Consider the following 13,489-nt stretch of genomic DNA (forward strand, 5'->3'; position numbering starts at 1 on the left):
ACCACTAGGCTACCTGCCACCCCATATAAAACAGTGGTTGTGGATGTGTGTAGCTGCATTTCAGATACATTTTTGCACATTTCAAGGAATAGGACCTAGGCCTATCTTTTGAGCGAGTGAGAGAGATTATTTTGATAGCAAACCCTGATCCCAATTACTCAACTGCCCCCGTATGGACTGAACGAGAACTGCTCATTTACAGCCACACGAGGCTCATTTGAATTTCCTGATGCATCAGGAAAATGATCCACAACAAAAAAAATGATTAAGTTAAGAGATCCAACATCTGTACATCTTACTTTTGGGCAACTTTTTTTGCCTCACAAATAAATGTGCAGGTACCTCTGAGAATAGGAGAAGGGTTCATCAAAATACCCTGTCTGTAACCCTGTCTTTACAACACAAACACATAAGGTGACATTTCAAATCAAGGAAAACAGCACTGAACTGTGCCTCAACTCCCACACGTCTTACCGCTACTTTCAGAAGGACCCCAAAGAGTTCAATTCAATCACTACGGATTTCATAAGATCAACCAGCAACAAATTTGGACGAATCACATTGTAAAAAAAAATAAAAAAATATGGAGGACAGAAAACATTGTGTCATCCCACTTCCTGTGCATACTAGTTATCAGCCTTTTCAGAGTTCAATTTGATCAACTCCTGCGTCCTCTGTCCTCTCTCGCCTCAATTTGAAAAAGGTCAATGGTAATTGAGGAGAGGTGGCGAGGGGAGTGAATGTGGACAAAAATGCACTTGTAAGAAATGAGAAGCTCCTTCTCCACTCACGCGTCCTCGGGCAAATTACATTTACAGGGGTGGATCACAAAATAAATGTGTAAAGTAATAAAAACAAATGAAATGACATTTTATAGACATTTTATAGATAAAAGGATAAGTACCATATTGTTTTTAAATGTGTGCATTATTTTCTCCTCCAACAACACAACAGCTGATTCAAATGGGTTGTGGCAGATATCAAAACTCTTCTAAGGTAGGATACACTTGTTCTTCCTCACCAAAAGGAGGCTATCGAGGAGGAGAGGACTGCCTACTAACTAAATTGACACAATCCTCGACCACGAAACCACCCACTTATCGATTTCCGGGTCACAGAGGAGAAAGGACGGGGGAGAGGACGGGAGATTTGCCATTTGCCCAAATTAGAAAAACCACATCGACATTCTGCCTGTTCAGTGAGATGGATCTTTTGGCTCCCCTCACCTAAATCAGACGTTCATTTGGCTCCCAAACGGCTCTTCGTTCAGTACTCCTTTAAAATGGATGACAAACCATGTCAAACATCACATTTCTAATGTAAAGTCATTATGTCAGATCTTGAAATCTGAGTTCAAATACATTTTACCTGACAAAATTAGATCGCTTACAAAAAAAAGGAAGATTTATTTAAAAGAAATTGACCATGTAGAAAATGTGCGTGGACGAGAATGAGGCTCTCTCCTCCCTACCTATTGTTCCTGCAGTGAGGATTCACCATCTTCAGAGAATGATGGTGTAGATGATCGACAGATAATCGTTGTTTGAAGCTCAACAAGCAGTAGTAGCAGTGTGCAAATCAGGGAGCCAAATGAACGACTCTTTCACGGATGCAATTGTGATCCCGATGTTCACCAAGAAATCTGTTCAAAATGAGCCGTTCATTCGCAAATTACCCATCATTGGTTCAAACAGGAAACAACAGACAACAAAAGAGCCACACTAATGATAAATCTACACATCATGTGATTATACCTTCTCGACACGTACATGTTGTCACCAGCAGAGGAGTAGCAATTTCCCCTGCACCAGATCCTGGCACTGTTAGAGACAGATTTGCCTTCAGAAAGTATTCACACCCCTTAACGTTTTCCACATTTTGTTGCGTTACAGCCTGAATTTAAAATGGAAATGTTTATTCACTGGCCTACACACAATACCCAACAACGTCAAAGTGAAATTGTGTTTTTAGAAATGTTTACAAGTTAATTGAAAAAGTCAAGCTGTAATGTCTTGAGTCCGTAAGTATTCAACCCCTTTGTTATGGCAAGCCTAAATAAGTTCAGGAGTAAAAATGTCACACACTGTGTGGGAGAGCAAAGCAAGAGCAAAGACTTAGGCCTGGCCATTAAATCAGAGAGAATACATTACACATTCCTACACTTGAACTAAAATGGTGTTGAGTGACACCGAGGCTACTGCTTGGGGATTTCATCCAAAGTAAGAACCTGGCAACGTTGTTTTCTATAGACTTGTGTACATGTCTAATTAGTGATTGTCCTGTAGAAGCACTGTGGGTAGTGTTTTCCCCAATTTTCCCCAATCATGTCATCGATGGCATGCTTATGAACAACGTCTCGTGCTGTTGAGACTTTCCTGGACAGCCTTGTGTGCCAGAAACATGACAGAAATGTGGTTAATTAAAATGCATAGAGTATGATCTCTGTGGTCACCTTACTGAATGATGAGACAAAATATTTCATTGAAATGCCATCCATCGGAACAAATAGAAGAGTGGTTCTAAATGAAAATGGCAAACTAATTGGCTTCATGTGAGGTAAAAACAGAAACGGTATACGTTACAAATAGCCAAACATTGGCCAATTATGTGAATATGTTTTTGATTATTGTATGGTGTCTAAAGAGTTCATTTCCAGTAAATACTAAACTAAATCATTAATACATGCAACTTTAGCCATAAAAAAAGAGTATATGTGGGTGGATTTATAACAGAAAAGAGGATCTGTGTGGTATGTATTGTTAGATTTAGTCATTGGGGACACTTTATAACACAATGTACAAATTGAGATTTTGACTGCTATTCTGGTGTCCTATTCTTACCATAAACATGTTGTCCAAGTTTAGCTAATAGCAACTCATATAAAAGAAACAGCAATGACAAAAAAACACCCTCACAGTCGAAAAGGAGGTATTATTTCTAACAGTGTAGCCAACTCTTCACTTCTACCTCAGCACATTTTTTTTCTCTGGCTATTTCAATATGATCATAGTCACATTGTTACCATGCCCAACTGCCAAGAAATGGTGTACCGCTGCACTTTTCCCCTTTCAGATACAAAGAGTGGATAAACAGAGGGTGCCCAGGGAGACATTTTTTGGCTCCTGCCTTTAGGGAGGTATCCATAAATCAGCCAAAACATAGACACACACAGCGGTCTAACAGTGAGCACAGAGAGTGAATGGGCACAGAGGCACAGTGGAGGGTTGCTGCAGCAGACCAAGTTCTTTCCTTTAATCCATTTTCATGAGAGACTTTTTGCATTCCACAGACCCAAACAGTCCAAACTGTGTCTCTAGAAGACTGGCCTGCCACCTTTTCTCCAAAGTAATGATTACACCATTAAATGAGGTACTTAAAGGGAGATGAGGCATGTTAATTTAATGAATAAACACACTGATTTATTATTTGTTTTATAGATATGGGCGCACTCGGGAATCATTGTGCTATTAAGGATCCAAATCTATTAACGTGATGGATATGATTGCTTTTGCGTGGTATACTCTGAGTGAAAAAAAGAAATGAGTGATTTCTGTCAACTTGGGAGGTACATTTTAATGAATAAAAGCACACAGTCAAGTTCATATAGCCCAAGTGTGTGCAAGGGTGGAGAATAATCCGTTTGTATCTTGTAAACATATTTCCTTCTGGATTTTGCCTCCATTTGTTACACAATGTTCCGGGGTAATAGTTCGGGCTGTTAATTTGTGATACCTATCCTGCTTTAGTGTACATTATACTGTCATTAAAACTGTGTCATGTTGCTCTGGTTGTGTTCTTATGTGCAAGACTTCTATTAAGATCATTAGGCTGAGGAAATTAGAATAGTTATTTATGTTGGTCTGGATTCCTATATTCTGGAGTGTGGACAAGGTTGCCAAGTATCAATTTCACTATTCCTCCAGAGAAGTGAATATAAAAAACAGTGTAAAGGCCCTGATCTGAAACTGAAATGCCAATACCTATCATACTTTAGGCTTGAGGATAGATAGTTTATACTACCATTGTAAGCAATGATGCAACCCATAGAGCAACAACAAATGTTTCACTCCGTTAAAAGCAACTAAGCTCCTAATTTGTGTCACTCTGAGTGTCTTCTAGTTAGCCCCAATCCTTACATCACCTCATTGATAACCCAATGAGTGGTTAGTGGTTTGTCCAGTCTCCCCCTACTACCTAAGCATCAACCAATGCACCAGATTCAGTCTAGTGTGCAAAAGCAGCAGCAAACGTACTCCTCTCATGTACACCAGCGGTCCGTTTAATGGGTCAAGAAAGTGTATAATAAGGGCCTGACATCTGTGAAGACATTCATTGTAAGTACTCTAACCCGTGCATGACTTGTGAATACTCTATCTCGTCTGACCCTGAGATAAAGGGATTTTGAGAATTTGTTATGGAATTTTGAGGGTCAAATGGGAAAAGGTTGACCCTTAATTTTGAGCTAACCTAGATGGAAGTCAAATAAACTAACTGACGGGCATATATGAACAATACACGTATAAGTAGCCCTAACAAATAGACATTGAGTTTAACCTGATGTAGCCTAGCCTAGTACACTTTCCTGCACAATACGCATCGTGGCACATGTATTTTACAACACAACCAGTTCTAAAAAAGGAATGAACAGCTTAAAAGCTAAACGTAGCTGTCAGAAGTAATCACACAACCAATATGACCTGAGATATGGGGTTTATTACACTGTGTCCTAATCTTATGTAACTGACCTCGCCAGTCCAATCAAGTGCCAGGACTTTCTCATTAATCCAGACCTGGCATTCTTCAGTGACTCAATTTCTGGTTCCGTTACTATGACAGTGGGGAGGGAGAATGCCGTAGCTGGTTCAAAATCAGTCAGGATTTAATATAAGAGGCTATACTTCCTGCACTCTCAGTCTAACCTGGTGTAATGGCTGTTCATAACCCGATCTTAATTGGACCAACAGTCTTCGGCGTCAACAGTTGTGGTTAGAGCGAGAAGGCTAACCCACTTGTGTTATCAATATGTGATGCGCTTTAATTACAGACCACACACCACATACCACTTCCTGCTTCTACTCAGGGCTCGATAGGCTTTTCTCATTAATAATAGTAATGTCTCTTTGTTTCTCTATCTCTTATTTTTACATCATGAGAAAAACTAAACAAACTGTGTCTTAAAGCAGGTAAATGAACAGGTAAAGTAACAGTGAAAATAAAGACAGACAAGATAGCTGTGGAATTAATTGATAAACATGCTATTTTGTTCCATTAGCGAACTCCCATTCATTTCAACCCCATACAGTGTAAGCATAGAGGAAATTGTCTCAGATGTTGGCGGGGGGTGGCTTTGTAAAGCCAAACTCCAGTCATGTCATGTTTATCTTTTGCCTGAAATCCCCAAACTCTGCATGCACCATTTCCGTTGCATCCCCATTTCATCTTTTGTGTAGAGATGGGAAAGGGGTTGAGAGAGGGGGGGGGGGGGTTGAGAGTGAGAGAGAGTTAGAGAGGGAGAGAGAGAGAGAGAGAGAGAGACAGCTGTTCCTTGTATGGTTCAGGAAGCAGGATTTAAAGTATGGCTTTAGGGTTATTTTGGGATGGATGGGACACAGCAGTGAAGACAGGAAACACAGCTGAAGCCAAGGGAGCTGGGGGGGGGAACAGTCCTTGTTATTCCCCTGGAAGGGGGGTGAAGGGGTAGGGGGTCGGTGTAAGAGACAGGATATTGTTGTTATTGACAGACTTTTAAAAGTTAACTTCCTGAATGTCCCTCTCTCCTCGTCACTCCACTCCCCCTCCTCCCTTCTCGCCCGGGGGGCTTGGCATTGACAACATGTGACAAGAGGAATCTAGGACCTATCGAGCAGCGGGAGTTCCAGACAGACAATAGGGCTGTCACTTACCTTTTCCCCTCTGCCGCTGAAAGGGAGGCCCTGAACAATGGCTCCCCCTCAGCTGGAGGTCGCAGTGTCTCTTTTTGGGAACACTCCCAGCCAACAAGAGGCATTCATCACTATAGAAACCCTACCTTGACCCCTCACCACTCTCCTTTCTCTTTCACTGCATTCTAGAGAGGTACATGCATGTTCCCCCTTTCTCTCTATCTCCCTCTCTTTCTTTGATGATCATTTTTAAAAAGTTATGTTGTTGTCATGTTTAGGCTTCCATTCCTTTAAAGTTCAACTCTTACCACAAACAGTGAAGCAAACCAAGTTGTGGTGGACCCAACTTGTACTCTCTGTAATTGGCTAAGGGTACACTTTATGTCAATCAAATGGTTAAAGGGATATTTCTTTACGGAGGTCTGAACTACTATGTATGAACATCCCAGCTTTACATCAAATCAAATCAAATGTATTTATATAGCCCTTCGTACATCAGCTGATATCTCAAAGTGATGTACAGAAACCCAGCCTAAAACCCCAAACAGCAAGCAATGCAGGTGTAAAAGCACGGGTCCTGCTAGGGAGAGGGAGATGGGAGGATTGGCTTTGAATATTGGATGAAGTATGCAGGGAAGGAAACGAGTCAGGACAGAATGATAGTGTGTGGGCTGTATTGAAGGAGGGAAGGGTAGTATTTGCAGACGATCCATATCAATGAATCAATCGCTGTATAGGTTCAATGTAGTTGAACAAGAAAATTATAATCTGAAGGGTGTTCCTGCAGAAACAAGTAGTGTCCTGTTCATCTGTAATTCCACCAGAGGGCACTACTTTTCACATAATCACAAATTGATGTGGATAATATAAAGTGAATGTCCGTTGTAAATTTAATACACCCAAAAATGGAGGTAAACAAGGTCTAAACACAGTCATAGAGGTACAATCAACACAAACAGGTTCTTAATTCCAGTAAATCATTAACATAACAAACTAGAATGTAGGGAAACAAGTACTGCATCACGATCTGACTGCCACTTCCCATGCTTTTCCCTCTCTGACGTAGATTTGCTTCCTGTATCTCCCATGCTTTGATACAGCTGAAACATTTACAAGGCATTTGAGAGTTCAAGAGAGTGCCTTTGGAAATGTATGATGCCCCTCCATGTTGCCTCATTCAGAAATGGCCTACTCACACCATTGAATTCCACCCTACATGCATAATCACCTCCTCATTTGCTTTACTGTTCTTCATCTGAAATTGCTGTCCAATTACAACTTCTGCAAATGGCCCAAGTGAAAACCGGGGCTTTTCTTACAACCTATATGGTCCTCTCCTCTGACAATAGCACAGTAATAAGCATATTAAAATAGATTGATAATAGCCTACCCTACACCTTCTCTATTATCAATAGTTTCAATTGCAATAACCATTGGAAACAGAAAAATATAGTATATTGTTTTGCAATAAAGTATACTTTTAAAACTGGATTCAGTGCTACTACACACGATTTGAACAAATGCTGCCTATCAAGCTGCAGACCTGATATTCCTTCAATTAACGTAGTCTAGGCTATGTTAGAACGTTTTGCAATGCCTGAAGTTTTGTCACTGGGAATGTGGCCCGTCCCTTTGCAGTTGGGAACAGTTTGATAGCACAAGGGTGTGAATGCGAGCCCTGTAGCTACAGCCAATGAGCTGGGACCGGATACAAGATATCCTCTGAAACAGCAACTGCTTTGTCCTCCCTCACTTCCATATGACGCCATTTAAAGCATAAACCCGACCTCTTCTCCGGAAAGAGGAAAAAACAAGACGAGAAAAACTTGAAAGCACCTCGGCGTGTAAGGCAGCCAAACATTCAACAATTACAGCGAGTATTTTTTTCGAACTCCAGCTTACGTCGGAGTGCAACAAGCTCAACGGATTCAAAAGTATCGAGTGCGCATTTTCACTTTTCTAATTTACTAAAAAAAGTGGAGAGCCTGCAAGCCCTTAGTGATTGATTCGTTTTTGGCAGTATTTCGCCTCGGGTACTCTCGCAGTGGCTATGTTTTTGATCTCTTAAAATTGGAATCTGGAAATATTGTTTGTAGCTACTTTATCGTTGCACTGGATCGTGTGGATGGGTTTACCGATTAATTTAAGTAGGAATACACTTTCAGATTTAGGAATTTAATACAACAAACGGGCTGAAGTGGTGCGAACACGGTGAGTTCGTGAAAACAAGTTTGTACAATTTCAACAACAATGTAGCCTAACTATGGCCGTTACGATGTTTAAAAGTTGTAACATAAGAGTAGCCTTAACAATTGTAAATAGTGCATGCTCTCGGACTCGGGAGTTCCAACTGCCGACCCGCATTGACTTTCTCCATCCTCTCCAACCTTTCCCGTGCAATCCCAGCATTTTCTTATCTGAATAGGCCTACAGCTCCTTGCTCTAAAAAGTCGGGTTTTAGTTTCCCCCCTTCTGATTAATGTTCTAGACATCGCCCTCTTAATGGATAGACTGTCAGTAGATAATACATTTTGACTAGATCGATTAAGTAAATACAAATCTGTGAACGGTAGCCTACACATGAACACAGATTTAGCGCAGTTTAACATTGTTTTAGTTTTATATTCAGAAAAACAAAAATAGAGGGCTCTCTTACATTATAGAAGAAACGTGGAATGATAAAAGTCAATATTTTTGTATTGGTGTTTGGGTGGGGCTATTGGTGTTTATGTTAGGCTATTTTATAATATGAAATTAGGGTTTTTACTCTTCTGACTCGCCAGTCCATTTGCCTATCAAATGCCCATCTCAAATGTCATGATAGTTGGGCTCATCCGCTGCCTCACACACACACGCGCGCGCGCACTCAAATAAACACGCGCGTCATGCACACCATGATTTATTAGGCTAATAATTGCCTCCAGAGTGAAATAAAAGTCTTTAGAACTGTTCAATTATGAGTCCCTCGAAACTAGCAATCATTTGTTTTTCCACTCATTTGGAAATGGTGGCAACACATCTAAAGTCTCTAACTTCTAGTTATGGGACATGTGAGGATGCAAGTTTTGATACACAGTATGTGCATGATGACATGTTTGAGTGCCTCAACCTTTGTTGAAGTTGTAGACTAGGCCTGTCTCTGCATTGCCTCGTGATATCTTCCTTACATGCTCTTTATATTCCCTGTTTATATCTCATGTAATGGAAATAGTCGGTATGTACCTAAATCCTCCAATCAGAGTGGCTTAACATGCCTACTGTCAATTTCCCAACATACAGAAACATGATCAATCCACTGACTGTTTCATTATGTTAAATCTTTCTTTTTGTTCTCCTGTCGTGTGAAATGGTAAACAAATGGTGAAATGTTGCCTTAGAGGTACTGTTAGGTATATATTTGGTAGTTACCTTTTTAACACCAAACAGGAAGTGCCTAGGTTTAGGGGATATGATTGGAATTGAAATTGGGCATATGCTTACACTTTTACATTGGAACAGTAATTCCTAATGTAAGGTATTGATATATTTGTCAAGCAAAACAACTCCAGTCGGTAGCTAGACAACCCATGTTGCCAAACCCTTATCTCTTCAATGCAAATTTCAGTGGTGTGTGTAGAGTTGAGATTTGCATATCGTATGTATTTGCCCACACAGTTGTATCATCAGTTATGATTTACATAGGGTCGTTTCTACTCAAATGTCACCTTGTCTTCTCATATATATATATTTGCCTGTCTTTCTCTCCAGGACTTCAGATGTGTTCAATGCCAGCCGGAGGGGTCCTTCTTCAGAGCCAAGATGGAGACCAGTACTCAAAATGGCAGTGGTGGCGGAGGGTCGGCCGGCTTGCTGCGTGCTCTGCGTGACAGCGGGAGGCTACACCGGCCTCACCATGCCCAGGAAGGGCAGCCCGATCCTGGGGTAAACCCCGGCCAGCAGGCCCCTGTGCTCTCGCTGGACCAGATCAGGATCACCGGGAGCAGTAATGAGTACACAGAGGGACCAACGGTGGGACCCATTGTGGTCCCTAGGCCCCCTGGCTCGTTGCCCACCCAGCAGAAGAACGACCTAGGCCTGGAGACCAACGAGCAACTGGAGCCCCAGGACCCCAGGCCCAACCAGAGGAACTTACTCCCCCAACTTCAACAACATCCCCAGCCCACACACTCCACAGTCCCCCTTATGGATGCCCCATCTCTTTCTTCTAGCACAGAGGGCTCCAGAAACAGCCCGAGGACCAGTACAAGCAGCACGTCTTCCGTGCAGAGGCTCCTGAATAGCCCGGAGATTAGCGAACAGATAATCAGGACCCAGCCCATAAGTGTGGAGCTTAAACAGGAGGAATTGAAGCCCCTGGCGAGTATGTCTGGAGGGGCGGTGGTGGTCACGGTGCCCGGTTGCGGTGCCCCCGCCGTTAGGGAGGGGCTGCTGGTTAAACACGCCTACCGCTGTGAGGACTGTGGCCGGTGCAAGTGCCAGGAGTGCATGTGCCCGCGTGCCCTGCCCTCCTGCTGGATGTGCGGCCGGCGGTGTGTGTGCTCGGCGCAGAACGCGGTGGACTATGGGACTTGCGTGTGCTGCGTCAAGGGCCTGTTCTATCACTGCTCCAGTGACGACGAGGATACATGCGCCGACAAGCCCTTCTCCTGCAGCCAATCGCACTGCTGCGTGCGCTGGTCGGCCATGGGCCTCCTTTCCCTGTTCCTACCCTGTCTCCTGTGCTACCTCCCAGCTAAAGGGTGTCTCGCTGCATGCCAGAGCTGCTACGACCGCGTCAAGCGACCGGGGTGCCGGTGTAAGAACACTAACGTTGTCCACTGTAAGAGCGTTGACTGTAAGCCAACGTAAAGGGAAAGTACCTTGGGTGTTGTGGAGAATTGATGGGGGTTTGACAACTTTGGGCGACTGAAACGATCACCTCATCACGTTTTGGCCCAGTAGTCAGAAGTTGATTGGGGGATTGGCTAGGCTGAGCTTTTTGACGTGGTTTGTGTCATTTGTTTTCAGCTATGGTTGTTAATACTGGATGCTTGATCACCAAGTGCCCTGATTTTGTACTGTTTTTATTGAAGTCCAGAATGTTAGCCCTTTTGACATTTAATACAACTGATATGCTATGGACAGACTCTCTTGACTAACTTGTTTGTGAATAGTAATCGCAAAAGTATGTAAATTAGCAAATGACCTCCTCAGAGATGTTTTATTTTTGTATATATAATATTTCAACTGTGAAAAGCATTCTGCCAAACCAGGGGCACCTTGATGATAGATCCATATATATTATGTAATACAATGTTTAATGTTGTACATTCATGGGAATGTATATCAATCATTTTTTATGTTTGCCTTACAAGAGAAGGACATTTACACATCTTATCCCTTCAACTCTACTTGTAAATTGTACAGTGACCCTATAAGAAAACCTTTATTTTCTATTTTCAACATTGTTTAGTGGTAAGAATATTTATTTGAAGTTTTATTATTTTATAAAGAAAATATTTATTTTGAGAAGCATCTTAAAAAACATCAGCCTGTTCAAGTACTCTGATGTTGTTGCAAGTTAGGGTGACTAGGGTGTCAAATTGGATGCATATGTTCACTATGAAATAGAAAAATATATTAACGTTTGAAATTAAAACCCTGCTGTTTTTGTCAGTTTTTGTGTGTGCATGCCCAGTATCTTCAAGCTCTTGTCAGGGTAATGTTTTATGATATCAGATTGGGACACTATCTTTTATTGTCTTGGAATTGTCTCGGCAGGGACTGATATTCCAATGCACACTTTGCCAGCTTGACCTTATGGCTTCACTGCCCAGATCCAATCCTTTGGATTCTACGTAATAACCCAAAATACTACACTGTCAAGAGTCAGAGAAACTGACACTTTTTACATTTAGACTTTTCAGTTCTAGATGGATTAAAAAGCAGAACAATAAGGCTATATGGATTTGAATCAGAACTCATTTATGTATCTTCACGTAGGAGAGGAGAATGTTGACTAAACTCAAGATCTCCCACCCATCTACTCACTTTAGTTCAGTAGAATGTTTGAGAGATGTCTGATTTAGCCTCCTCTTCTGAGGTATGTAGCTAGGGGGTTAGAGCAGAGCAGTAACTCACTAACCCATCTGTGTTTCCTGTGTGCCAGATGGTAGGGAGGAACACACAGCCACATGTTCCACAGCTTCAAACTCAAAACTTCAGAGACCAAGAATGAGGATTTCTCACTTGACCAAGTAGCATCACTAGCTATGTTTCCATTAACTTGTCCAGTGATTTTTATTTTTTTTTGTCAACATTTACAGTTTGCCAAGAAAATAAATGTGACTATTGCATGCTACGGCGCGTTTCCTTTGAACTAGCTGGGCTTAATGACATATCACCTAAAAAACACTTTTTTGCCAAAAACCTAGTGTCGAATTAATAAACTGGTTGAACTGTTTCCATTTAGGTAAATTGCGCATTAGGCCCAATAAATTGGCGACAGTCTATGCCCTCCCACCTATTGGTTTCATATCTCAGGTAGCCTGCGAAAGCCTTGCTAGAATGCAATAATTGACTAATATTTGCCATATAATTGGATGGTGAAATTTGCATCCAGCCAACCAGAAAAGCAAGGCAAAGCAATTAATGCATTCTTGAAAATCAGAACAATCCTTGTCATGCAAAGAAACATGATTTTTTTTTTATTGTTGAAAAATGTATTTCGCAAGCAGTAAGCGTTTAGAATTAAATGTGGAGTGGAGCTTTATAGTTACGTGATGCCATTACGTACCTTAAAAATGATCATAATGTATTCTTAAAAAAAATCGTTTTCCATCATTTGTCGCAATAAAGAGTACTTATGTAAATGTGATATTTCAGTTCTTTTCTTATTTGCAAACATTTCTAAAAAACAGTTTGTGCTTTGTCATTATAGGGTATTGTGTGTAGATTAGGTGGGACAAAAACAAAATGTGGAAAAAGTGTAGAGGTCTGAATACTTTCCGAATGAACTAACTTTAGTAACTGCATTATCTTTAACCAAGAGAGATTGTTGGAAATAATCTAGTTTACCATAACTAACAAAACGCAGACATTTTCACTTCTTAGTCAAACTCCAAACCCCTACACTGTTCTTGATTCCAATTTCCTATTTTGGACAGCCAGACTAGACTGGATCATTTCCCCAAACTGATTAGAGCTATGAAATAAGGAAAGAGCCACACTGAACGAGTTCACCTCCAAGGGAAACATCTGGCTTTCGTTGGATCATTTAACTGGGGCTGTGAACTGTTGCTCTGCATTGGGAGGACCATCGTTTGTAGCTGTGGGAACACATTATTTGGTTGTCCTCTCATTCACGAGGCAGGGTAGCCTAGTGGTTAGAGCGTTGGACTAGTAACCGGAAGGTTGCAAGTTCAAATCCCCGAGCTGTCGTTCTGCCCCTGAACAGGCAGTTAACCCACTGTTCCTGAAAATAAGAATTTGTTCTTAACTGACTTCCCTAGTTAAATAAAGGTAAAATACACACTCAATGGTAACATCGTATCAGAAGTGCTCCCTCAGTCTAAAGCTGACAGGTAAAACACTTCATTACTTGTTATAACCAGGTACAAGCCCTTATC

At 41.5% G+C, this 13,489-nt stretch overlaps 1 protein-coding gene across 1 annotated transcript; it reads left to right on the top strand.

The window, feature by feature from the left end:
* The first annotated feature begins 7,612 nt into the window (after positions 1–7,612).
* Positions 7,613–12,738, top strand: LOC115133046 (protein sprouty homolog 2-like). Its single transcript, XM_029665880.2, has 2 exons — positions 7,613–8,093; positions 9,630–12,738. The coding sequence occupies exon 2, from the start codon at positions 9,681–9,683 to the stop codon at positions 10,728–10,730; it is 1,050 nt and encodes a 349-aa protein (XP_029521740.1). The 5' UTR covers positions 7,613–8,093; positions 9,630–9,680; the 3' UTR covers positions 10,731–12,738.
* Positions 12,739–13,489: the final 751 nt, after the last annotated feature.

Source organism: Oncorhynchus nerka, linkage group LG2 (genome assembly GCF_034236695.1).
Source record: "Oncorhynchus nerka isolate Pitt River linkage group LG2, Oner_Uvic_2.0, whole genome shotgun sequence".
Taxonomy (NCBI): Eukaryota; Metazoa; Chordata; class Actinopteri; order Salmoniformes; family Salmonidae; genus Oncorhynchus; species Oncorhynchus nerka.

Bases quoted from the DNA above. Each gene is read 5' to 3' on its own strand.
- LOC115133046 (XM_029665880.2), top strand. From the start codon at position 9,681: ATGGAGACCAGTACTCAAAATGGCAGTGGTGGCGGAGGGTCGGCCGGC.